Source organism: Eutrigla gurnardus (assembly GCF_963514095.1).
Source record: "Eutrigla gurnardus genome assembly, chromosome: 3".
In the NCBI taxonomy this organism is placed as follows: Eukaryota; Metazoa; Chordata; class Actinopteri; order Perciformes; family Triglidae; genus Eutrigla; species Eutrigla gurnardus.
In genome coordinates, this window is record NC_139917.1 from 16,279,213 (window position 1) to 16,307,205 (window position 27,993).

Consider the following 27,993-nt stretch of genomic DNA (forward strand, 5'->3'; position numbering starts at 1 on the left):
AGCCCCATCAGGTTAACATTAGTCTCACATGTAAAGACTTAAATGAGGAGTTCATCTTTGATATTCGTTTGATATCTGCTCTCCATTGGCTTCTTTGATCCTGAACTTCCCCCTGGAAATTGGATACCACTGACCCTATATGAAAAGTGAAGATATTTTTGGTTATCATTTTCCCATGTAAAATGAGATTTACATCAAGTTTATTCCAAGGTCCACTTGAGAGATATGTTAGCTAATAGACTATTAAGAAACGTGGCTCCTCTGACTGTTCTTTAATATGATTTTGCATGCAATCAGTTTGCCAGTTTCTTGTGGGAGTATTAGCCTTGCCAGGAAAGTACATTTACTGATAATACAATTTAGTGGTTGTTCTTTACTTTAGTATTTACAGTTATTAGCTACTTCTACTTTGCCACGTTTGAGGAGGGCATGCTAGTTTTTGCTCCATCAGGCCTATGACTGCCATACTAGTTATGTTGCAAAATGCAAAATGTCTGAACATTGAAGTCAGGCCTGTTAAAGCTGTACTTATTAAAGAGCAGGCAATTTAAACATTGTGAGGTTCTATTCCTATTTTACAACAAAGCAAATGATCGGATTAGTTTACAACTTCCATCACTGGTAGTTGATAATAGGTTATATCAAATAGTCTAGTCTGAATTACACTTCAGATGTTACATGTAACAATGTTTATATCAGTTTTATGTTACTGAATGTAATGTATAGCCTGGTGTCTGTAAACATACTCGTGTAAACGTGAATTGATTACACAATTTGACAAATTAACAACTCACTCACTCGCTCACTCACTCACTCACTCACTCACTGAAGCATCAAATCCCCTCCACTGTGTTTGTAGGACTCTCAGTGAAGCATCCCGGACATCTCGCGAGGAAAGCGAGGAAACGCGATAGTTTTATGCTGCCCGCAAAGTTATTTTCATCGCAGCACAGCGGCAGCAGCAGCAGCAGCAGCAGCGACAACACCAGCAATGGCCGCTTTCCGCAGAGTGGCAGCGCTGGCCGGTAAGCTAAACCTCTGGTCGGCGGCGAGACACGAGCTAGTCGGTGGTCAGACGGCCAGTGGAGGCAGGACACGGAGGTGTCTGTCCGTCGGGGTGTGTCTTGCGACGGGAGGCGCCGTGGCGCTTTACTTCTACAACGATATGAGGAGCGGCGGAGGCAGGAAGAGGATGGGGAGTCACAGCATCAACGTCTTGCTGCCGGCCATCCCGACCGTTGAGGCCAAGGAGAAGGTAGGTCGCTGTGCTGCGACTTTTCACGGGGACAAAAAGGCTTTAGTGGCGCGTAGCGACGCGGAAGGTCGTTGGCAGAAATGTGTTTTCCTCGGTGTTGTTGACATAGGGGCCTCGGTGTGGAGAACTGTGGAGCAGAAAACACAGAGAGCGCTGATTGTTTTCACATATCCTTCCACTAAAATGACACCCTAGTTAGACGTACCGACTTGCGTTCTGTGGCTGGCAGTTCACATTTTTTTCCGCTCGGGTGGATTAACTGTCATTTATTCCCAGCACGCCCAGTGGAAACAGTTTTCTCACTGTTTTGGCTGCAGGACGATGTGCGCGCGCAGATGCAGCAATGGCGCTCTCCGCTCGAGCTGGTGCTGAAATGACAACACATTGAGGATGTTACTGTCAGTCAGGCAGCTGTGTGAATGGCCTGTAACAGCAAAACGAGGGACAGACATCCCTTACTAGTTACTAGTTCCTTCAGGGCCTAATAATATAATAGCTTAATGTAGTAGTTACTGCAGTTTAATTGTCAATGTTAAGTTATACTTGAGAGATAGCTAGATACTATTTCGATCAACCAGTTTCCAGTGGTAAAAGAAGTACTCACATCCTTTAGATCCCTGAAGTAGCAATAAAGTTCTCATTATGCAGACAGGAGATTTTTAGAAGTTGGGTTATTATATGATTTTGGTTTTTAATGTTAACACGTAAACAGTAGTAAAAAAATGTTTGAATCTAAAACAAAATACTACAAGTTAAGTAAAAGGGACAAAATATCACACATATACAATATATAATAGATTAAATAAAGAGAAAAACGAAAATCTATCTAAGTTCATCCATCCATCCATCCATTGTCTACCGCTTCTCCTGTATTCAGAGCCGATCCCAGCTGTCATTGGGTGAAGGCAGGGTACACCCTGGACAGGACGCCAGTCTATCACAGGGCAGACACGTAGAGACAAACAACCATTCCCACTCACATTAACACCTACGGGCAATTTAGAGTCACCAATGAACCTATCCCCATCCTGCATGTCTTTGGCCTGTGGGAGGAGAACCCAGAGAGAACCCACGCTTACACGGGGAGAACATGCAAACTCCACACAGAAGGAACCCAGGGCCGACCCGGGAATCGAACCTGGGAACCTCTCGCTGTGAGGCGACAGTACTACCCACTACACCACCGTGCAGCCCTTATCTAAGTTCATTCTCAGCCAAATAATTGTGAATCAATGTCTAAAAGATAGAGACCCAAAAGATGTAGGTCGAATATGTAACTTTTAAACCTACCATTCTCACAACCTGTCTAACCGAAATGTATAGTATTTTAAGTTAAAGATGATGTAATTGTGACATAATATAATGTTTTTTATATGGTGGTGCATCATATTTGGTCGTGAGGGATGCACCCTAAATTAATGCTTGCCTCAAGTAAAGAGCAAGACTCCACTGAGCTGACAAGTAACTTCTCAAAGTTATTTGGGATATATATTCGTTAGAGGTGTAACGATTCATTCGATTAATCGAAGAATCGATCGTCAGCCCTATTGATTCAACTAAATCGATCTGCTAAAATAAATAAATAGAATGAATCGTTTTGGCTTCACCAATAATCGATATAAATGCATTTAATCGTATGAATCGTGATTCTTACTTATGATTAATGTTTTAATACGTTTAAGACACTCTCTCCCCTGCCAGCATGTAGTCTACTGAAAAATGGTAAAAATAACTGAGCATTACTTTTTTATAGAATAAATATGTTAAATAAGTAATTCTGTGGTCTGTTTATTTTTTTCACCTTTCAGAAGAATACAGATAGTCTCACTCACATTATTGCATGTTTATTTCATGGATATAGAATTTTGGTTACAAGTTATTGAATCGAATCGTGGTTTACAGAATCGAATCGAATCGTTCCAAAAAAAATTGTCCTTGAATCGAATCGCCAACTACTGTATCGTTAATTTAATCGAATCGCTGTGAAGCCAAAGATTCACACCCCTAATACTCGTTTATAAATGTCAAGAGCCAGAGACAACATAATACTCAGAGCACATTTACATTGACATTGAAATCCATGTTTCGTAAAGCCTACTAATTTAACAGTGACACCAGATGTTGGTTATTAATACGCATGTGTGCTGCTCTATGATCAGATGGGATGTCCTGATCAAGTTGTTTTGGGCCCAGTCCCCAATCTGGGACAATTAATTTTGGGTTTCTGCCAATACAGTCTGGTCTGATGCTTGTATTTACCTATATGAGCACATTCAAGCTATAACCTGACAAGTATATACTATGGTACTTAATCCTTAAATATATGCAATGTTGATTAAATATATATCTGGCACACTGACATGTTTGTAGGCCCACTGAAATGAACTACCAGTGCTTTATTGGAGGGTACAAAATTGATCTAAAATATATGGTAAGAATGGATATCAATAATGTAAAGTATAAGCAGGCTGTAGGTGTAAAGCTAGGTCTTCTAAACTGCCAGGGATAAAGGAGTTGCCTGACACTGGGATGAAGGAAGGGTGGCATGTTTAGAAGCAGTCCGATAAGAAGACAGGCAGGATACCTGACTGGGGAACAAATTGGCTCGATAGCCACCCAACTTGGGAACAGGATAGCTCCGGTGGGAAAAGGGAAACACAGCCATCTGTTACCCAGCAAGTAAATGCAGCCTATAAGGATTCTGAATAACAAGGCTGAAATAAACTGGGAGAACTCACCTGCAGAGAAAGAGAACAAAGCTGCAGGGAAACACAAGTTCTTACATGCTTGAAAACAAGCCTGTGATCCTGTAAGGAAACAAGAAATCCATCCACCAGGAAACAAGAGTGGGTCAGTGAGGTCAGAGACGTTGATTTTGGGAGCTTTTGAGCAGAATCTGCTTCCTCTGGGGAACAGAAGCATTACATGGAAAGTACCAAATTTAGCTGAGGTCATCCAAGACCTCAGAAAATAATCTGGTCTGGATTCTGAATCACTGGTATAGAGTGGGGGTGCACGGTGGTGGCCTCACAGCGAGAGGGTCCTGGGTTTGATTCCCGGGTCAGGTCCGGGAGTTTGCATGTTCTCTCCGGGTTCTCTGGCTTTCTCTCACAGTCCAAAGACATGCAGGATGGGGATAGGTTAATTGATGACTCATAAATTGCCCGTAGGTGTGAATGTGAGAGTGAATGGTTGTTTCTTTCTACATGTTGGCCCTGTGATGGACTGGCAACCTGTCCTGCCTTCGCCCAATGACAGCTCCCCCGCGACCCTAAATACAGGATAAGCGGTAGACAGTGGATGGATGGATGGATGGATGGATGGTATAGAGCGACTGGAAGTCGTGCAGCCCAACGTACTGATACACTAATGATATATTCCGCATTTCTACTGTCTGGTTCCACTTTTAGTGTTGAAAATTATAAACACAATCTATTCTACACAGATTTCAGACAAAGAAAATTAAGTTGACGGTAGTAATGTTGCAGAGTGGGTGAGGAAACAACATTATTTTTGACATTTTTAGGTGACCAAAATGTTACAATTAACATTCATGAACTGAAAACACACTGTGAAAGAGTTAAAATTCTGAGACAAAACACTCCCAGACCAGACAACGCCGTGGTAGCGACTTAAAAAAATGCATACCCGCCTTATCCTCTATTTAATGATAACGGGACCATAACTCACAGCTTGAATCTCTAATACAATCAGACTTGCAACCCGGGAGTCACCCCCTGCTGACGATTTGAAAGAATGCAAATTTAAGGCACTTCTGCATTGGCCTTACTTTGGCAACTTACAAGTTGTCACCTGGCTCAGACAGACATAAGACTTCTTAGGAATGTTTTTGCAGCTCAACATAAGTAAAGGAAAGCCAAACAACTTGGATACAGTTAGTCTTGGAGGCACGGACTCAAAGTGAAACAGGAGTTGAAGAAACAGCAAGACACTCTGGAAACAGCAAGACAAACTGGCAGTGCTCATTGCATTTAGCTCCACCACCAAGTGTGTGATGCCTAGCAGCGTTACTGATGTCTGACACCTCAGACTCAAGAGCTGGTTGACATCTGCTGTGACCTTAGTTGGCTAGATTGTACTTTAATTTGACTGAACCGAAATAATTAAACTTGATGTCAGGAGGGAACAGAAGAGTGTTCGGTTTAGCTCTGAGAAAACTGAGGAGATGGACTAAAAGCTGCAGCTGGGAATGGAGAACATTAGGTTGCCTGAGGGGGGGACACCTGGAGCATTTGCTATACAGTCTGGAGAACAGGACTAGGAAGGAACATAACCGCACGACAACACAGTGTAACACATTGTCATTTCCAATCATTAGCATTTAGTTACTTTTCCCCAAGGAGGTTACTTTTTACATCATGTTGTGCAGCATGGCATGTGAACCTAGCTGCCTTTGCAGAACTTTACAAACTTCATTCATTAGTGAGAGTCAAGGCCATGGGCGTCTATGCTCCCGCTCTTTACAGTGCATTCCTATGAAGCCGAGCACTCATCTCCTATTCATGCTCTCGGTGAAGGCAGCATCAAAGCTTTATGAATGAATCTGTGTGCTCATTAGCATGTTAGCTGAGCTGAGCAGGAACTTCGTTGCACTGGGCCCTGCGGCTAAGCAGGTTTAAATTTGGAAACCTCTCTGCTAATTGCACAGCTTCGTGCAGCACAATCTGTCGGCGTAGCAGCTCGCCTTCACTGCAGCTAATCAAGTTGAAGGGCTGGCTCCCAACAAAGAGAGAGAGAGAGAGAGAGAGATGCTAATCAAGTAGAAAGTAGTGACAAAGTGTGTGTGTGTGTGTGTGTGTGTGTGTGTGTGTGTGTGTGTGTGTGTGTGCGTGTGTGCGTGTGATGTGTGTGTTCGTGTGCCCCTATTCTCCTGCGCCAGAGGTGCTGACTGTTTATAATCTCGGAGAGCTAAATGGAGAGAGTTGATGCCAAGAATAGATGGGTCTCCTCATTATAGAGGTTCAAACGCAGTGAAGAGGCACATACAGTTTCGATTCTGCTGTCTGCATGAGAGACTAGAGAGTTTTCTCTTCCAAATTTGAAATCACTTTCAAACTATAATCACTAGAGCAAATCGACACTTAGTGGATTATTAAAATCTGCTGGTTCGATAGTAAAAGTAAGCTTTTATATGTGTCTTTATTGTAGCCTACACTTTTCACATCCAGTATTTATAATGTTCATATTGTATATATTATGTAAAACTATAGAATTATGCTCTCCTTTGATTTGGAACTGTTTTGTTGTTGTTCTTATCAGAAAAAATGTCCGTGTTTGTGTCTGCAGGCTCGTCCCTTTGACTTTGAGGATGGAGACGTGTACATGTCGTCCCATGAGCATCGCTTCCGCATGTTCAGCTCTGTGGAGTATGAAGGGCAGCTCTATATGACCCCGCAGAACTTCATCGAGTCGGTCACCATGAGCGAACCCAAAAGTATGTTGCTGTTCGTATATCATGCCGAGGCCATGCCTTCCTGACCCAAAGTATCTTTGAACGTCGGTCAGAAAATGTCTTTGAGAGAAATTACACAATCGAGCATCAAAGCTGTTTCAATTTGACGCAGTTTAACAGTTATTTTTTAAACCATGAGCCCATTTTCACTTGGCCTTAACACTGATTGTGTCTAGATTTCAATAGATTACATGTGACATCATGCATTCAAATACACAGACCTCACCCTGTGGTTTCACCATCTTAAAGCATCCATTTTACTGTACATTTGTGTTGGTTCGATCCCAATATTAAAGATGTTGTTATATATCTACATGATTGTTTTTAGTTTGAGGGTGGCCATATTTAATCTAAAACTAATGTCCCGATATGAATCTTAGTATCCTTTTTTCCCTTGTTTTTTACTGAAACCAAGTTTTAAAACACTTTACTGGGTTTAAGCATGTCTTTGCTGTTTCTGTCAGCCTGTTGCCAGTCGTAACAGATTAGCCTTGGCCAGTCAGCCTCAAAGCAGATGGCTTTACAGCTATTGTTTAGTCTGAGGTTAATGTTAGTCAGACACACGCACACACACACACACACACACACACACACACACACACACACACACACACACACACACACACACAGACACTCCACATTCCAGTTGCTCACATTTATCGTTTCTCTTAACCAGTAACTATCTAAACCAGACCCATAACTCATTCTTCACTTTGTAACAACTGGTTTAAAAAACGTCCCTACAAGTTGAGTTGATCACAAACAGCCTTCCAAAAAAGCTATTCCTTTCTTCATCTGGAATGTGATTGTATTGCGTGCAAACTGTGCACCTGTATGTGTGTGTGTTTACATCTCCACTGGCTCACTGACATACGATACAGCCGCACATACCCTCTCAGCAGCCGGCATCCTCTAATGCCCCCTTTGAAGTTGAATTAGATGAGCGTTGTTGTATAAAACAGAACAAAAGTAGTATGTGCTTTTACGGGGACATTCCACGTACTACAAAGACAAGCACGGGGCACTTTAGACGGTACAAATGGGCCTATGATGATGACAGTCTATATACAGTGAGTGTGCGTGTGTGTTGGGGTGTATGTGTGTGTGTGTGTGTGACTGTACTAGGCACATTAAGGCCCATTTCTAGATCATACAGATGTTATCTGACCAAGCCCACCCAAACTCTCTTCTCCTCTTTCCCTTCTTCTCCTCTCCTCTTTTGTCTCTTTCCCTGGCAGACAAGAGGCCCTGGAGGTCCCTGGCCAAACAGGTGGGAGACACACTCTTCATGCTTCTTTCTCCTGCTGTTGCACGCATATGTTGCATGTTACATCTGTTGCAGACTTGGCAAAGTTAAAAACATGATTTTGCCCATATTGTTGAGTTGTTGTTTTTTTATGTAGAAGGTACTGTACACATTTGTGCACAATTGCACATTGTTATCGGTTTCATTGTCACTGTCTGGAAAGAAACTCTGAATGCTATGTCCGGCTTGAAATCTTTTTGATTGCAGTAGTGCACAGTACCCAGAATCCAAAGAACATTTGGAGTCAGTTTTGAAAAGACAATATGTAAAGTTTGACTATGCAGAGCAGTCCAGGTGTTTACAGTGTGATATACAGTGACTTCAGAGTACCCAGGTCCGTTTTGAATTTGAAAATAATTTTTATGACTTTTTTTAGCAATCATTTTAAATGTACATGAAAAATACAGGAATATAATAATGATAAAAATACATTTATATAATAATAATAATAATAATAATAATAATAATAATAAGTATTATTATTATTATAATTATTATTATTATTATTATTATTATTATTATTATTATTATTATTATTATTATTATTATTATTATTATTATTATTATTTAACCTGCATGTTTTTACATTCATATTGAATTCAACCTTCAATTATGACTCTAGTTGACTCAAACAACTAGTTGTTTATCAGTGGAAAGCATTTCTTGCATGCAGCATATACATTTGCATTTGCATTGTGTGACCCTCATGGTTATTATAGCAGAGCACGAGAGACTAGCAAAACGGGAACCTGCTAATCAAACATTGCTCCACAGGTAACCTATTAACAACCAATGTACGGTTCATAGGTTAAAAAAATGAAATAGAAAATGGCACCCTATATGTACAACTCCATATATTTTCAATACATATTTATTTTCAAATGTTTCTTTGTTTGCATTTCACTTCATTGAAAGAAAATAATAGAAAGAATCATATTTTAGATACAATACTAGAGTAAATGTAATAATTGATAATAAAATGTGTATTTTTTTGCCAGGAGCTGGAGAAGATTTTGTCAGAAACTCCTGCAGTATGGAGAGGGTCCTCCAAACTGTTCCGCAACCTGAGAGAACGAGGTTGGAGAGAATACACACACACACACGCGCACACACACACACACACACACACACACACACACACACACACACACACACACACACACACACACACACACACACACACCAACAAAACAGGAGCAAAGTCACCTTGAGTACATTTGCACTCACCAATACGAAAACATACACACACTTACACGTAAATAACACTGATGTAACTGTTATCAGAGTAGTGCGATAATAACAAGGTCATTGAATGTCAGTGGATTTGATTTAATATTTTGCTGATATGAGGAATAAGTGAGGAACAGTTTTAGAAATGTGACTGCATTTTTCTAGCTTTTCAGTATATGAATGCCAAGACTAACCTGCCGATGTGTGACTAAATAGTGCTTGCGAGCTTGGCCGTGTGTGTGTGCGTGTCACCGTAGGTGCCTCTAATCCGGGGTTGGAGCCATACTGTCCTTCCTACAGCCAAGCAACCTGCTGAAAAAACTAAAAATAAACTCCCCTCTCCTCTCCTCATTGCATATTGGAACAGAACAAATTATAGAGCACCAAAGACAGAGAGAGAGGGAGAGAAGCTCCCCCTGATTAAAGCAGTTGCTTCAGTGTGTAACAGAGGAATCACACAGTCTGTGAGTGAGTCCCCATAGTGATAATTACACACACACACACACACTGGGAGATGCTAAATATAACATACCCTCTCTTCCTTCCCTCTTGCTTTTTCTTTTTTAACTCAGAGAAATGGAGAGAGAAAAAGCAGAGAAAAAACTGTGGGGAAATTAAAAAGGAGCAGAAAGGGGAAAAGGAATGATGGAGTGAAAATGAGACATGTAAAAGAGGGGTGGGGACATGAAGAGAAAAACTGAGGTAGATGGAGTGTAAAGGAACAAATATATACCGAAAGTAGACAAATGAGAGGGAGGAATGCAAGAGCACTAGGAAAAAGAGGAAAGAGGAAAGAGAAAGTGTAAACCTATCCTAAGTCTTCATGGTAAGAGGAAGACAGTTATATGTGGTGCATGTCTATTCAAATTGCTGGTGGCTTACTGCCAAGACCACACACACACACACACACACACACACACACACACACACACACACACACACACACACACACACACACACACACACATCGTCAGCATTCAGCAATACCTCTCTGTTTATACGTATTTGTTTCACTGCTAAACCATTCACACATTTATTCAATCCAGCTTTCTTACAATACTGGGCCTTGCATAAGTGTGTGTGTGTGTGTTGGCCTTGTCATACATAGTAACCTTACTTCCTTACCTCATTTCTTACTTATGGATATAATGGACTGTAAATACCAACCCTTTATTTTACTTTGTTTTATAACACAACACATTATAATATACAAATGCAATACAAATTGCAGAAATAAATGTAAACGTGTATGTAAATATGTTGCTACCTGTTCTCCCATCTTTTTATTCTGCAGCATATCATTGAAAGTATGTGAGCATAAACATGCAGGATGAATTTTTAGAAACCTGAGTGGTTTCAGAGTGTATCTCCTGGTCTTTGTCCATCTCAGGCTACATGGGGAAAAGAGAATTCAGTTCCAAACCAGCTCCTCTACACAAAGCAGTCAGGCATCAGGAAAACAGAAGGCTCACACTGGTGGTTTAGCTGGTGTCGTGTTCGCTGACAAACACATACATTCACACACACACACGCGCGCACACACACGCGCACACACACGCATACGCACACACACACACACACACATGGGAAAGCAGTCTCCCGTAACACTCAAGCGAGTCACCCTGAACTATCTGGACGATCAGACAGAAAGCGAAAAAGAGCGTGCGTGAGATGAGATGGAGCTACAAAGGTTCCTAAATGGGCTCGAGGCAAGAAAGGATCACCTCCTAAAACATTTTTCACTCGCTTATCCAAACACAGACACATACACATGCACACACTCCGACGGGCCTGTGTCTCTACTCTGGACACTCGGGGTGTAGAGAAAGAAACGGTGTGTGGCCAAATGGCTTTTGGCAGCTCAGCTCCAGAAGACACATTTTAAGATGCTATCTTCATGAAAGGGAGGATTATGTGTATTAGTGTGTGTGTGTGTGTGTGTGTGTGTGTGTGTGTGTGTGTGTGTGTGTGTGTGTGTGTGTGTGTGTGCGTGTGTGTCAGGAGGCCTACGGTCTTTGAACATCTGTAAACATTGTATGTGTGTGTGTTGAACCTGACCTTTTCTTTAACTCTCCCTGTCATTGCTAGGCATCATCTCGTACACAGAGTACCTGTTCCTGCTCTGCATCCTGACAAGTGAGTCAGTTCAGTCTCTATTCAAAACCTCCTTCATCAAATCGACTCCTTTCTCAGTCGATCTTTCTCTCAATTCACTGTAGCAGTGTGTGCTTAATTTGGGAGCGAAGCTATTTTTAGCTAGGTATATGATAGTATACTCAGGCCCACCCAGAACTTAACAAGAACCGTAGTGACACAAATCTGGTGGTTCCAGTCTTCCCCTTGGTGTAAAACAGAAATGGAGAGAGAGAAGGAGAAAATATACCTCTACTTATAATCTTTCAAAACCGAAATATTCATGTGATTCAATGTGAGGCTTATTTAAAAAAAAAAAACATTTTTTTTTTACCAATGTTCATTATTCTTACTTTTACTGAATTAAATGAAATTGCAGTATTTCCTCCAACATAAATTCACAGTTTTGCATGTAGCTCAGAGAGAGAGCACCCACTCATCATAACCACATCTGTTATTGCTGTTTTATTTTATTTAATCAATTTTATTTAATCAATAGTTAATTTTACAAAAGTATTGGTTCATTTATCACTGGCAATTATAAGAACTGTTACTGATAATTTAAAGTCAACTACAAACCAGCCATGTGCTCTTTGTACCAGTATGATAATTCAATTATGATACCAAATGAATATGAGTGATTTCTTGGACCTTCTTTCTCGGGATGAAGGACCAGCAAAGGCTTGTAAAGCATCTGCAAAAATATCTTCATTTTTTTTTTTTTTTTTTTTGGTTAATCTGTACCAAACATGCACGCTGATATTTCTAGAAAAAAGACATAAAGTGACCCAAGATTTATTTGATTTGGCAGATCAACAGCTATACCTGATCTCTAAGGTACATGTGTGGGTGGTGTAGAAATATTCAAATGTTAACTGTAACTCATAGTCTGTATAGATTTATCAATGTCTCCCTCCTGTCTAGCCTTTATGCCACTTCTTCCCCTGCTATTTCTGAATGTAGAGCTGCCTTTAATACACACATGCACACACTCACCGTATGTGCTCTCCTCTGTGTCCTCCAGAGCCCCATGCTGGCTTCAAGATTGCTTTCAATATGTTTGATGCAGACGGCAACCAGATGGTGGACAAGAGGGAGTTCTTGGTGGTGAGTCTCTGATACTGAGAGAAAATCCATCCCATGACTGCAATTCATATTTCATTATTAACATTGCATTTTACACACAAAGGCAAAGTTAGCACATTAAAGGATATTTACAATGAGTGTGACGTGACTATCAGTGAAACAGGGATGGACGATTCATCTTTTTAATGTACCTAGAATCCCCACTGTTAAGCTGAGGCTGCTTTTGTTGCATTAAAATATTTAAAGCTTGACTTTCAGTTCACTTTTTCTAAAGACAGCATATGAATGTTCTGAGTAGCCTTAATATAAAAGCATTTACTTAAGACTAAAACCTACCTTAGATTAAAACCGATAAGGGCTAGATGTGTCTTGCTTAGCCTGAGGGATGGGGCCAACATATTTTTAATTGAGAACACTGCTGCAGGCAGGAAGTGATCAGAACCCCTGAGGAGGCTGGTGGGAGTAGGATGGTATATCAGCAGGAGGGAGTGGTAATGGTTGCAGATCCAGTAGGAGTGTGCAGGTGAAATAAAACACATTAAGAGTTTGGTGATATGCTCTGATTTTTCTGCTGTCTTGAATTCAGACTTTGACCAAAAAATGACATCTTTAGTCAAATTGGGAATATTCATTTGAATAAACCCCAGGGGAACAACGTGGACACACCTCTTAAAATATTCCAGGAGATATCCACTTATAATTGATAGTGCAGTGTTTTAGTAGTTTTTGTGTCAGTAACAATTTTACATTTTTATGCTAAATTCATATAACTAGATGTGATTCAGTATTGATTTTCCTTATAATATATTGATTTTCCTTATAATATACAGTATGTGACCTTAAGTCCATTTGAAAGACAAACTAGAAAACATTCTCTTAATCATGTTGTCAAAAGGTCAATGCTTGCATCACACAAAGGTGAAACTTTGTACATTTCAGCTTCAAACTTTTTTTCTGGCATTCTTTCCTCTCTTAACAGCTTCAGGAGATCTTCCGGAAGAAGAATGAGAAGAGAGGGAGGAAAGGAGATGCTGAGAAGTCAGCGCAGTTGGTAAGAAAGTTGGCGACGTAGGGCGACGGTGTGTTTGTGTGGGTGAAGAGAGGTACATTTGTAAGGAGGTTAAAGTTCTTCATCGGGGTAAAGTTGAAGTCAAAATATCCCAAATGTCCTGAAGATTCACATAACAGTAAAGAGTAAACATTTCTTTTAAGTTACATCCCTCTTCAAATGTTATTTTAATACATCCTTGAGTGTAGAAGGCTGTGTCAAACTGTACATGTGGATGTATTGAAAATGACACATCATCAACCAAGTTAACTGTCATCTGTATTTAAGCAGGTATTAAAGTTAGCCCGACAGTTCATGTAAGCGCGTTTGAGTGCATGCTGCCTTGTACAAACTGTTGTTTTTGACACTGTGGTATCTCCATGTTTTTACTCTGTACTTGTTAAATTGGATACACTCTTAAAATAATTTGTCCTTTTGAAAACTTCTGGGATCGGAGTTTTGGAACAACACAGGTTACCTTCCTTTGCTACACTGAATTATGCTTTTTATGTTCACAAAGTAGCTTTTTACAGATGTATCAAGACTGAAATACATGTGGGCTAATATCAGAGATGACAGTGATGCCATCACAGAGTTTATTTTTCACATATAAAGTGGCCCTCGTATCAGAAATCTTGGTCACAATCCTTTAAAAGACAATTGTACGGGTTCCTTGTCAAGTAATAATAATTGTTGTTTATGTATAAATATGAATATGGGCATTATTATTGTTAAACTATATAAATATATTTTTTGCATTTAAAAAAAAAAATCAAAGCTATGTTTAAAATGTTCAGTTTTTAATAAGCGAATAAGGAAGTGATAGTGTGTTTTATAGTTCAGTGCTGGTAAAGCTTTTCGCTCACAGGAAGTATATTATAAATAACACTTATAAAGTTAATTTAAAATAAAGAAAAGATCAACCTGAAGTTGTGACACTTTCCCTCACGTGCATACAGTTTCACAAACCATCTCCCGGACGCCTGCGCATCGCACCGTGTTGTAAAGCGAAGTGTGTGTTGTTCTAAAAAATAATCGCAGATGTTGAAAATGACACATCCCTCTGCAGAGTGTATCCACAGCCTCTCTGCATGTACTAACATGTCTTTTACCTTCTCTCTTCCTCCCTCCTCCTCTCTGACTGCATGTTCTTTCCTCCTCTATCACGTGTCTCTCTCTCTCTGTGTGTTAGAGTATGCAGCTCTATGGATATCAGGTTGCTCCCATGAACAGCGTATGTATCCAAAACCGTAAACTTTAGTCTCCTTTCTATCATCTTTGGATGGTTAACGAAATGGATGGAAGGTATAACGGAGGAATGTGGTTTCCTTTGAAAAAGAAGGAGGTTTTAAGATAATCATAAAAACCACAATGTGGACTTAAACATGGTGGTGATAAGAGGTTGAGCAATTATGGTAGACAGACATATTTTACAAACAGTATTACAGAATATGTATAACCTCCTCTGAACTGTGTTCCTGTCATTATTTTTTACAAACTCAACACATTTCATTCTTAATTGACAGAAAATGCTGAACCATTACATATAAGGCCACAACCAGCAGCCCATTAGCTTAGCTTAGCTTGGCATAAAGACTGGTAGCAGCTAACCTGGCAACTCTAATGCTCACTTATTAATGCACTATAGTTTCTTTAATCCGCACAAAAACAGAAGTGTAAAGCAACCTCACCATGATGACAGGACTCCAGGAAGTCACTGTGCCTGATATTAGGCAGATTTTTTAAGTTAAAACAGAGCTAGGTTAGCTGTTTCCCCCTGCTTTCAGTATTTATGCTAAGCTAACGTCACCTGATTTCAGCTTCATATTTACTAAGAGTATTTCTGAAAAAGGTTGAACAGCTCCTTTAATTCTATCTCATTCTTTTAAATGTTGCAATTTGCACAAAAAAATATATCCTTCTTCTGTCAAATTACAAATTATAATTGTGTGGTAGAGAAATTGATGTAGCAATGGATGGAGGGTTGTATGGGAACAGGCGATGTTAGCGACTGATCCTCCAAATGAATCTCATAATCCAACAGCGTCTGGCTAATCAGGTCAAATTCACCCTGTTTTGTTTGGATTATCAACCTTCATTCTGATGATTCTGTTAGGTTTGTTTAGTGTAAATGACAATTATGTTGGTATACTTAGGACTCTGTTTAATGCTTCGTTACGCCACTGTTGTGTCCTGACCTGGTCTTTGAAAAAGCCTTAACCCTGACCAAGTCCACCTGATCCTCTGTTGTCAGTCAAACGTACACGGTAGAGTCCTTCAAAGGCAGAATGGATAAAAAGAATACGTGGGACAGACAGAGACTTCCTTTAAGACAGGGTTTCCATCTGTCAGGTCAGCTGGGTAATTGATCGAGGGAGGATGGCGGAGGGTGGGATGAATGGAGAGAGGAATGGCAGCAGAGGAGTAATAGATTTAAGGGGTCAGGAGAGATGAACTCTTCCGAAAAGAGAGTAATGTGATTTAGAATGACTCGAGGCACTCTAAAGCTCTAAACACAATCAGACACTGTCCATTTCACACTGTTTTAAGACGTATGCCATTTCTTTGGCGGTGTGTGTGTGTGTGTGTGTGTGTGTGTGTGTGTGTGTGTTCCTGTTGGGGTGGGGGGTTTGTTTATGCACAGAGAGAGCAGGAGATTTGTATTGAAGGAGGTCTAGGCCACAGACAGAAAGTTGCTCCTGTTGAGCACTTTCACATAAAGACAGCAAACAGGTTGCCTTCCTCTGCTGAGTCGGTGCGGCGTCCAGAATGGACAGATTATGTAACGTTAACATATTGCTTTAAAAAGTGACAATGTGTCGGATTTGAAAGACAATGTGCACATTGAGGTTGCAGATTGCAACCAAGTTAAACTACGGTGAATGGCCTCATCTGGAGCCAGTATTTGGTTTGTTCTGTGCTACTGTAGAAACATGGCAGCCGGCTCCGTGAACAGGAACCGCTCTCTCTTTCTCACACACACACACACACACACACACACACACACACACACACACACACACACACACACACACACACACACACACACACACACAGACGCTCCTCGTCCTGTCAGTGTTGTGATGGATAGCTACATTGTCACTGTGAAGTTAAGAGCAGTGCAGGGTCATGTCAAAATGGCTGCCGCTGCGTTCTCCCTGGAGAGATGAACGAGGTGGGTGGTCAGGAGCTCAGCTCGGTCGTTGTGTCTGATAAAAGCAGGATACACCCTTGAACAGAAGCGCCTCTTTTTTTTGTGGCTTTGTTTGGGACAGCAATATGTTCAGAACAGGAACACAGATTTTTTCAAATTTTGCTTGTGTTTGTTGTTGATTAAACACAAAGAATAGTAGCTTTAGTGGTTTAGATGTAAAGGTCTTACGGCTGATTCTACATAGATAAGAGTGTTTGTCTAAATCTGACCCTTCCTCCCTTCGTTCCTGCTTTGTTTGACACTAATGGGTTTTATGCTTGGATTACAGTGACTGGGTGAATTTATAGTTAGATCACATTTGTACTTGTATTTGTTCTTCCTCCCTACTAGTATTAGCCGTTTTTCTGATAAACAGCATTTCACCAATGTAGCGTTAGCAAATTATTTACAGTGTCTTTAGTTTGCTATTTGTTCCATATGGTTTGACAGGTTTATCTTCATCTCAAATATTACTCATTATACATTATTATATTGATATCGTATGTGACACCGTTTATGAATAGGCAGTTTATCTACTGTATATGCAATGTAGCGATTTCAAAAAATCATCAGAATATCTGTCTGTGAATCTGTTTGTACAGATTGAGATTTACCTGAGTGAACACTGGAAGCTGAAGTTTCCTTCAGTAAGTGGAGATGTGGGTGAACTGACCCTGGCCCTGCTTGACCGCTCCTACAGGTGCTAAAAAAAGACAGTCAGGAGTTTGTGGCGCGGAGTTACTGGGACGTTCTGAGGCGAAGCGCCAGTCAAGTCCTCTTTTCTGACCTGGCAGAGGTACACAGACCCAACCGTCCTCTGCCCCTACATCCCTCTGTTCTTCATCCTTCACTCTTCCTCGTCAGTTCCCTGTAGTTAAGGTTGCTCCTCCAACCGTCGCCATAGATGCAGAATAATTTAGCATAAGCTTTAGCATCAAGCTAGGCCAGAATGAGACCAGAAGTGTGAACTTTCAAAATAAAAAAAAGCCTTAATCTTTGACTTATGCAGCAATCAGTACGTTTATGTGGACTAAAGACTTTTTAAATATATATTTTTTTCATGGCTAAAAGAGAAGAACGAACCAAAATGTCTGTCGATATGGGCTTGTTGTTAATTAACCACCCAAACACTTTTATTCTGGTTTGGCTTGATACTAATAATATACATTGATATACAGTATATATATATATATATATATATATATTGTCATCTTTTTTTCTTTCCTAGTTTTACAACTTTTTTTTTTTTAAAGAAAAAAAATATATACTTACAAATCTAAGTAGGGTACAGAAACTGCTGTCATTTCTCCATTCCCTTTCCCCATGTGAAGTCATTTCTGTTTGGATGAGCTCTCAAAGACTTCCTGCATTAAACAAACAGTATTTTCAGCAAATTGATCTCTTCTAAGAAAATATTTCTCTCCTGAGATAATTCGAGGCTCCTCCAATGTTTGAAGTGTCTTCCCCATTTCATTGTGTCACTCACTTATTCCTGATGAACAAATATGACCAGAGCGTTTCTTTTCTTGTTGATTCTTATTTAATTACGTTGATTTAGAATTGTATCTAATACTGATGTGACAGTATTGATCCAACAATGGTAGATGATAGATATTGTAATGTGCGTATTCTGATGACCTGTTCTCTTTCTAACCTGCCTTCTGTCATTTGGTCTCTTCGTGATGCTTTTGTATGTGTATCTGTGCCTTGTTATCTGTGCTGTGTCGTGGCTAGTGTCATAGCTTTGGTGTCAAATCATTCTCACGTTACACCACAATATGTTTAATGACACTGGTATAATGATAAAAGGCTGATAGCAGAGCACATACAAAAACCCTGATCATCGTGGCACCACAAGGTTACACTATCACATATTTATATATATATTTAATTTATGAGTAAGTCTGAGTCAGTCTTTGCTTCTACACCACTGCAGCAATTTAAACCAAATGATGTCCTGAGCTCACTGCGGCTAGCAAGCTATTGATTCCTCCAAACAACCCTCAAAAGCTTCTATTTCCAGTATTAGCCATCTTTGATGCTAATGTTTCATGGAATATTGGACAGAGTTAATAGAAAAACAAGACAAGTCTCCAGCCTTAATAGCAGCAATGTCAGGCTGTATGCATTGCAGTGTTTTGGGCTAAATGCTTAAAAAATAATGCTACCATGTTGATGTTTACGATATTTTGGTGTCAGAATGCTAACATTTGCTTATTAGCACTAAACAAAGGGCAGCAGAGGGGGATGGGATTCGTCTTGCAGGCATTTAGTCAGAAACCGACATGGTGTTGGACAAATTAAACAGTTCGGCAATGGTGCGAAATGTAAATTTAAGGGATCACTTAAGCTTTATAAGTCAACCTGTGTGGATAATAAATGTCCATATTTCATGACAATCCATCCAATAATTGCTGAGACATTTCACTAAAGCACAAACTAATGTCAACCTCTTGGTTGCAGTAGATGGAAAAATCAAGGTATCACCTAATTCAGTATAGGGTCGATCCTCCGGGGCCTATGGATAGCTATAAAATGTCATCACAATCCATTTGATGGTTCTGGAGTTATTTTAAGTGTTGGACCAACAAGCATCTCTAGAGCCATGGGACTACCGGGGGCTAAAAATCAAAACCCGTTTTAGAATATCACATTTTGACAAGCCAATGGCTTGTTCACGCACAACTCAAATTGTCTTTGCGATACGTCTAGCAAGTCAAGTTGCTGGTAACGATTAGTAACAGCTAAGAGTGCTAGCAAGTGACTAATAAGTGACTAATGAAAGGCTATGTGCTGTGGTGGCAGCGGAAGCTGAGGTGGAGATAATGACAGTGGAGCATAATGGGACTGACCTTGTATTTACACCGAGCGGCCTTTCATCTGCCGGGATGTCTGACGGACAGAACAGACGAATCAGACAGGTGGGGAGGGACAAACAGGAAGGAAGACAAACAGGAACGTTTAAAGGGATAAAAACATATAAATATTTTACAAAAAAAAAAGATTGGATAAGTAGAACACCTGAGGGGGAAAGGGAAAAGGGGAAGAGATGAAGAGACAACAAACAGATGAGAGAGGCCCAAAGAGGATGACACAGGTCAGCAGAGAGAGAACAAATGTCGAGGAACAAAGTGGGTGGGGAGAGAAGGAGTTCGGGAAACACATTTAGGGGAAAAGAAAGAAGCAGTTTGTATTTAGAGAAAGATGTGTTTACTCAACAGATTAGTCACCATTATACCTCTTTGCTTTTGTCTGGAGAAGGAGGGACTGACTGACAGGCTGGGAAGGAGGGAGGGAAGGAAAGAGCGAATCACCTCAATGTTTGTCAGGTGAAGGAGGTACTGACGGGTAGTTGGAGGAGAAAGGAAATCAGAGCAGGAATAGGATAAGAGAGAAAGAAGTGATAGGAGAGGGAAGGGAAAAGAAAGAGAAGGTGGGAGATAAAAATAGGAGGGTGGTGCGGAGTGAAGGAAGAACAAGTCGTGGGGAGGGAAAGGGGGGGTTAGTTGTTTTTAGCCTGCGAGGTGTGAATGACTGACAGCCTGACTGACTTGACTAAAGACCGACAATGAGCTCTTCCTCCGAGGTATATTACTCACAGATTGGGAGGGTGAGGAAGACCGTTTAGTGTTTACATCAGTAATTACTGTTTTTACCTTCAGCTTCATGATCAAAGTCTGTTGAGGCTCACACACTCACATAGATGGATAGACACATGCATACACCAGGTGTTGGCTCGTGCCTTGTGGGCGGGCTAACCATTACGTCTTCATGGGGATGATGAGCTCACACTGGTGCTGCCACACTTCCAGGAATGATAAGCTTGTTATGATCAGTTTGGCATTACGTCTTACCCGAGCTTAGACGTTCCTGAAAGGGGTTGCTATTATCCCTCGACTCTGCAGCTTCCCTTTAGGTCTACGTTCTGAGAATAAAAAGGGCTGAGGTTCTACCCAGAACCATTTGCTTCTGAAGAACTATTGTTTCTTTTAAAGAAAGTGTTCTTCAAGGATTGCTGAAATCATAGGGAGGAATTGAACATTTAGTTCATAGCATGCAGGTGGAGATGACTTCCTCTGGTTCCTTATTTTAATTCATTGATTTTATAGAGTTACATGGTGCCCCAACACCGAAACATCAATTACCTCTTTAGTGAGTTTGCTCAATTCAACTGATTTAAAACGCCACTTCCAAAATGCAAATTTAAATCACCTGATCAACTGGATTAACACTTAATTAAACATTCAAACCTGACACGTCACCACAACAGCGATAAGTGATCCGATTCGTAATGAATCCCTTAATCACATGTGTCCATTTAGTAAAGATGAACAGATTGATAGACAGTAGTCTATCTGCCTCTTATCAGCATAACAGACCGTTAAACGTTATGGAAAGAAGAGAGGCACTGACACACCACCTCGATGCTGTCTAGATGTATGAACAGCTCATGTGTCATAAAGACATAATTAAAGTGTTATGAGATAAAAGAGCACAACATTTTTTATTTGTTTCATTTCATTTGTTTCCCTGTTTGTTCGTAATCAGAGGCTCAATTAAAAGACCCTTAAGTAAGTGAGACACTGAAAACAAGACACTGAAATGATACGTCTGGAATATGTTTGTCTGTGTTTATATGAAGGAAGTCTTCCTAATCAAAGACCAGACCGCAATGTGAATCGGAAACAGACTAGATGTCACACTGTGGTCCTAAAACAGGGTTTACTTACGTTTGTTTCCCAGAAGACATTTTTATCCTGTGAGTTACCAAAACTGAAACCCATATAGTGCCAAAAGCTAAAACTGCCTTCTTTTCCTGGGATGTTTTTAGTTTAGTTATCATCCATCAGTGGTTCCCAACCAGGGAAGATAATCAACAACTTAGGAATACTCAAACACGTATTCCTATGAAACAATCTGTAGATAAATAATACTGTTAGCATGAAGTCCTCATAGGGCAGAAATATGTATCCTTTAATGAGCGGTCCCAAGTTGTGTGTGTATCACTTTTAAGCGTAATAAGATAAAAAGGAGGAACCACTGATCTATCAAATGCTTTACAATGTAGAAACGAATGGATGTTTTGATATCCAGTAATTTCTGGTACCAGTTTCACCATAATAATAGAATTATCCTGATTTCCTTGAAACTCTTCTTTGAAACCCAACTTGAATACTAAGTATTTACTTTCTTCCCAGATCAATTTGTTAAGTTTTCTTTCCATTCTTGTCCCTGCACGTGAGTTCTAGTCATCTACAAATCATTTGATAGAACTAATACACATTTTATGTCACAACAAACAACAGCATCTGACAAAGATGTGATTCTGTGTTGTTTGCCTTTTGTAAACCTGTGTCATCTTGTTTGACATTTTCTTCTTGTCCCACGTCGGATTTTAGGATTATACTCTTGAGGTAGAACCGCGAATGGCATTGTGGCAGTGGTGATGATAATTATGTTGATGATGGAAATGGCATATGGCCTCTTTAGAAGGACATGAGATTCCACCCGATCTTATGTCTGCATATATCAGCATGGCCATGGATTGGACGGGGGGGTTGGCTGGGTGGGGCATGGCAGGGAGAGAGAGAGAAAATAGATGGGGCGTTTGACATCCTCTCTTCCTGCATTGACGCTGGCTGAGTCTTTTCTGGTATTGCTCAAAAGCACAGTCACCTTTTTCTGAGACACATATTTTAGGGAGCAAATACACACTCTTCTTCTTCGTCTTCTTAAAGGCTCACAAAATATGCTTTCGTCTTTGTAAGGGATTGAAAAAAAATGTCCAGCAACAGATTATAGCACGACAACAAACACAAGAAAGCCTCATCAATGGGTTTCAAATGACCAGGATCATTCATTCACTGTAACACACACTTGCAAATTGTGGAGAGAAGACTTAGGGGCTAAACCAGTAAATATAACATGATACAAATAAAGAACACAATGTCATCCGTTGACGGAAAAAGGTGGAATTGGCTCACATTTTCTGCATTTGTGCTTATTTAGGTTTCGTCCCGTGCTGCTCCCTGTTGTGACTTGAGGTCGTGTACGTGTGTGTCAATGTGGCATTTTGCAGAGAAGTGCATGGGATGCGGTGGCTTTAATGTGTCTGTGTGTCTTTGGCAGCCTGGTGTTATGTATTCGTTGTCCTTCCACGTGTCTTTCTTGCCTCTTCTCTCTGTTCTCTTTGTCTCTGTTGACTATACTCTCCCCCGTCCTACATTCTTTCTGACCCCCGTTACCCACCTTCCCAGCCCAATGAATATTTGCACGAGTCTGTTTTTCATTGTGTCTCCGTATCTTTGTGTGTTTCTGCTACCTGAGCACTTCTTCTTCACCAGACCAGTGGTCTGTGTTTCTGCTACGGCAACCCTCCTCGTCAGTCTAGGCAGCATGTTAGAAATAACCCCGTACCTCATTTGAAGTTTGGTTTAACTGAAACGATATTGCTGCCCAGACTGGTATGTGTGATGTTATGATGGCCGCTGACTGTTTGTCTGAGCTGATTCGTTTGATTGACAGTTTGTCGTTGCTCACCCGGCGCACGTTCTGCAGCAGAAAGCTGCTCCCTGCTAGCCTGGCACCACAGTCGCCATGTTGGATTGATGATGGACTCTTCAGCCCACTGCTTCTCCTCCAATCACAATGCGTGATGTTTATTGATTAGTCACTTATTGATCGCCTCTCTTGCCCTTCCCTCTCTGATGATTCATAGCGAGCAGATGAGAGTATCACGATTGACACCACCCTATTGGTTCATTTCTTCGGGAAGAAAGGGAAGGCAGAGCTTACATTCGATGACTTCTACAGGTACTAAACAAATACACATCGGACAGCCTGAAATGTATAGATATTAACCATATCACAAAATAGCAACATGCTTTTTTTTTTTATCAATCTTTGAAGAAATAGATTTATTCTCCTTTCCCCTCCCCTTTTTTCAGGTTTATGGATAACCTTCAAACAGAGGTGTTGGAAATTGAGTTTCTGACCTACTCTAAAGGGATGACCACCATCAGTGAAGAAGACTTTGCCAAAATCCTGCTTCGCTTCACAAATGTGGAAAACATCAGCGCCTACCTGGAGAATGTCCGCCATTGCATACCTGACGAGAAGGTATATTATGCATGCACGCAGTTCTTTGATGCGAGAGGAACGCAGGCAAATCAACAGCTGTGCAAAAGACTGAAAATACACAAAATCTCTATTTATCTTAATATGAGTTGACGTTGACGAGCATGGGTGTGTCTGCATAATTTAATGTCATTTATTTGAGTTTCTTGTATACTAGAATCTATCCGTATCAGACAGCAACATAACATGACGTGATATTAGAAACAGAAGTTGCATTCCTGTTATGGAGTCATGCATTATGAAGGTCTTATGTAAGTTTAATAGCTGACTACTGTTTACTTTCAACCATCCATCACATTAATTGTCATTTCCCCGCTCATCTTACCTTTTGGGATTTAATGGCTCCCTTAAGGATTTCAGAGCGATTTTGAGTGAGTTTACGGTAAAAATGTGCAGAGAAAACACAAAAGAGCTGCAAAATGTCTAAAGGGTGGAAGTAAATAGAAATGAGAGAATGCTGTTGTTTTTCTTTAGCCAACACCAGATACCTTTCCTAATCTGTTTCATTTCTTCTTCCTGCTTTATGGGTTCTCCCGCCTTCCAGCCATCTAGAGTAGCCGTAATTTCCCACCACCGTCAATGCCTGAGGCTGTTGTGACTTTCCACACTTCAGCGCTCCACTGCCTCACTTGACCACACACACACACACACACACACACACACACACACACACACACACACACACACACACACACACACTTGACTGCACATCCAGCTACATGTGAATATCTATCTATCTATCTATCTATCTATCTATCTATCTATCTATCTATCTATCTATCTATCTATCTATCTATCTATCTATCTATCTATCTATCTATCTATCTATCTATCTATCTATCTATCTATCTATCTATCTATACATTGGCATGTAGTTCTTATGCAACCCAACTCTATTTCTGTCTCTCCCTTCTTTCCTTGTCATGCCGTGGAAGAAGCAGGAGGTTGGTCATTGAATAGTACAATAAAACAACCTGCAGTTACAAACTGTCAGTCTATCTCGCTGTTGAGTTAAGTCTTTGTTTCGCCTTATAAGGGAAGATACACAGCTCCCTAGAGCTTTTTCTGCTTATCTGTGTACTTCAATCTGCATCTTCTCATGTGAAGATGCAACGACTGAATTTCCTCATTTGTTTTTATTTATGGATTTAAAAAAAATAATGTATACTGTTTGTTGTTAATCCAGGCATCATGAGTTTGATATTGATTGATAGCAAAGAGCATGGGGCGGTGACGGCTACTTGTTGAATGGCTTCAGCATTATGAATGTATGCAACTGGGATATGATGAACCACTGCAAGAAGGTTTGAAATGTCATGCACTCAGAATCCTGTCATTAATGACCTTTTCTGTCATTAATAGGACTATTCATGGAATCCCTCCGTTATTGATTGATAGTGTGAGTTATGGTCAGCTGTTTATTTTTCAGTCATTATGGTTGGTTAATAATTTCAGATGTGCCTTGAATGCTGCGTGCACGTCTATCAGGGTCTCTTTGGATGGCAGTCTGTGCTGAAAGGCTCATTACTTTCATTTCCAAGCTTCTTTTTTCTCCAGAGAGTGACATTTTCATCAATATTTCATCAATACTTCTCCCTTAAGTCATTTTCTGGTCTGGTTCACATTAGTTTTTTTTCTGGTATTTCAGGGAATCACCTTTGATGAGTTCAGATCATTCTTCCAGTTTCTCAACAACCTAGAGGACTTTGCCATTGCCATGCAGATGTACAATTTTGCTTCTCGCTCCATCGGACAAGGTAGGAAGAGAGCGGGGGCAGCTGGGTGCTGAGAGCGCCGATGGGGCTGCGTTCACAACCGCACCGGCTATGTCTTTTCCTTCTAGCTATGTGCTATGTGTCTTTGCTATCTCTCCTGCCAGACGAGTTTGCAAGAGCAGTGTATGTGGCCACTGGACTGAAGCTGACACGTCACCTTGTCCACACCATCTTCAAGATCTTTGACGTGGATCACGACGACCAGCTCTCCTACAAGGAGTTCATCGGAATAATGAAGGACCGGCTGCACAGGGGAGCCAGGGTGAGAAACTGAGTGTGAGAGAAACGGAAAGATTGTTGCTAGTTGAAGAAAAAGCAGTCCCAAAGCTGCCTACTGTAAAACAATAGATATGTGGCCCAAATTATAGAACTCCACTGGAAAAAGACAGAAGCACAGCCCATCGCAACAAGGAGGAAATGAAGATGGATGAGACTGCATTGATCCCATTAGACACATTTATCTCTCTCCCCTTAGAGGTCAACATCTGCTACAGATGTCATACATGAGACAAGTGGGATTTACTGTACTAACTTAAGAAAATGCTGAAACATGCAGCATTACCGAGAAATCATAAAACGTATTAAGGTCAGGTATGAAAAAGAGCGTAAGTTGTTATACTGTTAAAGATGATCCAATGATATCACCTCCCCAGTTAAAGGAATCTTCTTTCGCGAAGCATGAATAAAAAACACATTTTCAGGTCAAGCATGCAAAAGGTTAATATACTCTGTGACATGCGGTGAGCGTTCCTATTGCAGCAGACACTTGGGTGGCATATTTTATTCTGAGATCTTGGTAGAATGTGTTTGGGAGAGAAGAGATGGACATTGAAAGTCTTCATTTAAAAAATACAAAAACAATACCAAATGAATCTTTACTCTATACAGCCATCCTTCCTCCGCCTGTGCTGAACTGTCTAGTCATGGATTTACACATTTAAAATAAAAAATATGTGGACAGTGGTAAATAATCCTGACAGGGAAAACCACCAATATTAATTTAGCAATTGTGCAGTTTTTAATCGGTTCACAATAATGTGTTCAAGTTGAAGAATAGTCTTCATAACAACTAGACCACCCGCAAAGGGTATTTCCATTCATTGCAGCAGGGTTTTTAATCAACAAAGGCTATGATTGCCCTCAAATAATTACAAACTCAAATAATTACAGGAAATAAATAATGTGGACGAAATTGAGTCACAAGGAGGACTGTGAAAATATCACAGGTAACTGCACATTCTGCAAAGACTTCACTGGATGGCATGAAATCCATACAATAAATGTAGATTATGATGATCCATTAAACACAGGCTGAGGTGTGTATATATATATATATATATATATATATATATATATATACCCTTGAGTTACTTCATAGTGTTGTTCCCAAGGAGTGATACTACCCTCTAGTGGTGTATTATGATACAACACTACAGTCCAGAGCCTCATTTCCAAAAGAAGTGAAATGCATACAATTTGCCTGATAAGCCGCAGACATCACTAACATTTCACAGCAGTGAACCTGGAAGTATTCAGGACCTATTGGGCTTCTTTGGATGCTGTCTTGGCCTTACAGTCTTAGCTTATTAACAGTGTTCTTTCTTTCTGTCCCTCTTTCTTTTTTGGTTTGCTTGCATCTTCAATCTCCTACGCTGCCATCACTCCAACGTTTTCTGTCTCACAACACCCATAATCCCACACTTTCTCTTGTCTTCCCTACGTCCTCTCCCTGTGTTTCCTCTTCTTCCTCATTGCATCCTTTTCTCGGCCATGATGTCTACCCACTGACCTCTCAGGGCTATAAATCTGTGGAGCGCGCCACCTCTTTTAAGTCCTGTCTGAAGAAGGAGCTGGCAAGCAGATAAGTAATACTGACCATTTAGTTCATGATGTCCCTATTTTCATCATTTTAATTGTATATATCAGTTTTTGAAAAAACAGCGCCAGCCTGTAAACTTGAACATTTTCAAGGTCACTTCTCATTTTGCAAGTAGGTGTAAAATACTCCTGTCACCTGTATCACTGATGCTCGGTAGAGGGGTACTAATGATGTTCTTGGCAGTTTTCACTTGTTGAAGAGCAGCAAAATGTGTGGACAGCTTAAAATGCTACAAAGTAAAGTTTATATTTCCTTGTGACTGGAATATTTACTTTGGTTATTGTTAGCTATTGTATAAGAGTTACAAACTGAACTGATTTTTAGGCTCCCAGAATGACTGCGCCTCCCTTTGCTCTTTCTTTACCAGGTGAAGGGCCGACACCACACCTCCTTCTCTGGCTGTGTTCGCTCTGGGGCCAGAAGACAAGTGCACCAGCTCTGGAGGAGATACAAGGAGAAGCCATAATGGGGGCAAGGC

The 27,993-nt window shown here is 40.5% G+C and overlaps 1 protein-coding gene across 7 annotated transcripts; it reads left to right on the forward strand.

Moving 5' to 3' along the window:
* Nucleotides 1-939: 939 nt before the first annotated feature.
* Nucleotides 940-27,984, forward strand: LOC311011215 (calcium uptake protein 3, mitochondrial-like; the record flags this gene model as incomplete). 7 transcript variants are annotated; one of them, XM_084006027.1, is made up of 15 exons in its annotated part: nt 944-1,255; nt 6,563-6,710; nt 7,967-7,998; nt 9,033-9,111; nt 11,353-11,400; nt 12,422-12,504; nt 13,463-13,534; nt 14,724-14,765; nt 17,425-17,520; nt 23,443-23,537; nt 23,672-23,843; nt 25,510-25,618; nt 25,741-25,898; nt 27,433-27,497; nt 27,880-27,984. In XM_084006027.1, the coding sequence occupies exons 1-15, from the start codon at nt 992-994 to the stop codon at nt 27,884-27,886; spliced, it is 1,470 nt and encodes a 489-aa protein (XP_083862153.1). In that variant the 5' UTR covers nt 944-991. The 7 variants fall into 7 exon arrangements, with proteins under 7 accessions (XP_083862154.1, XP_083862156.1, XP_083862152.1 ...); XM_084006026.1 differs by lacking the exon at nt 27,433-27,497 and having other exon boundaries at nt 942-1,255; nt 27,883-27,984; XM_084006032.1 differs by lacking the exon at nt 27,880-27,984 and having other exon boundaries at nt 948-1,255; nt 27,433-27,501.
* Nucleotides 27,985-27,993: the final 9 nt, after the last annotated feature.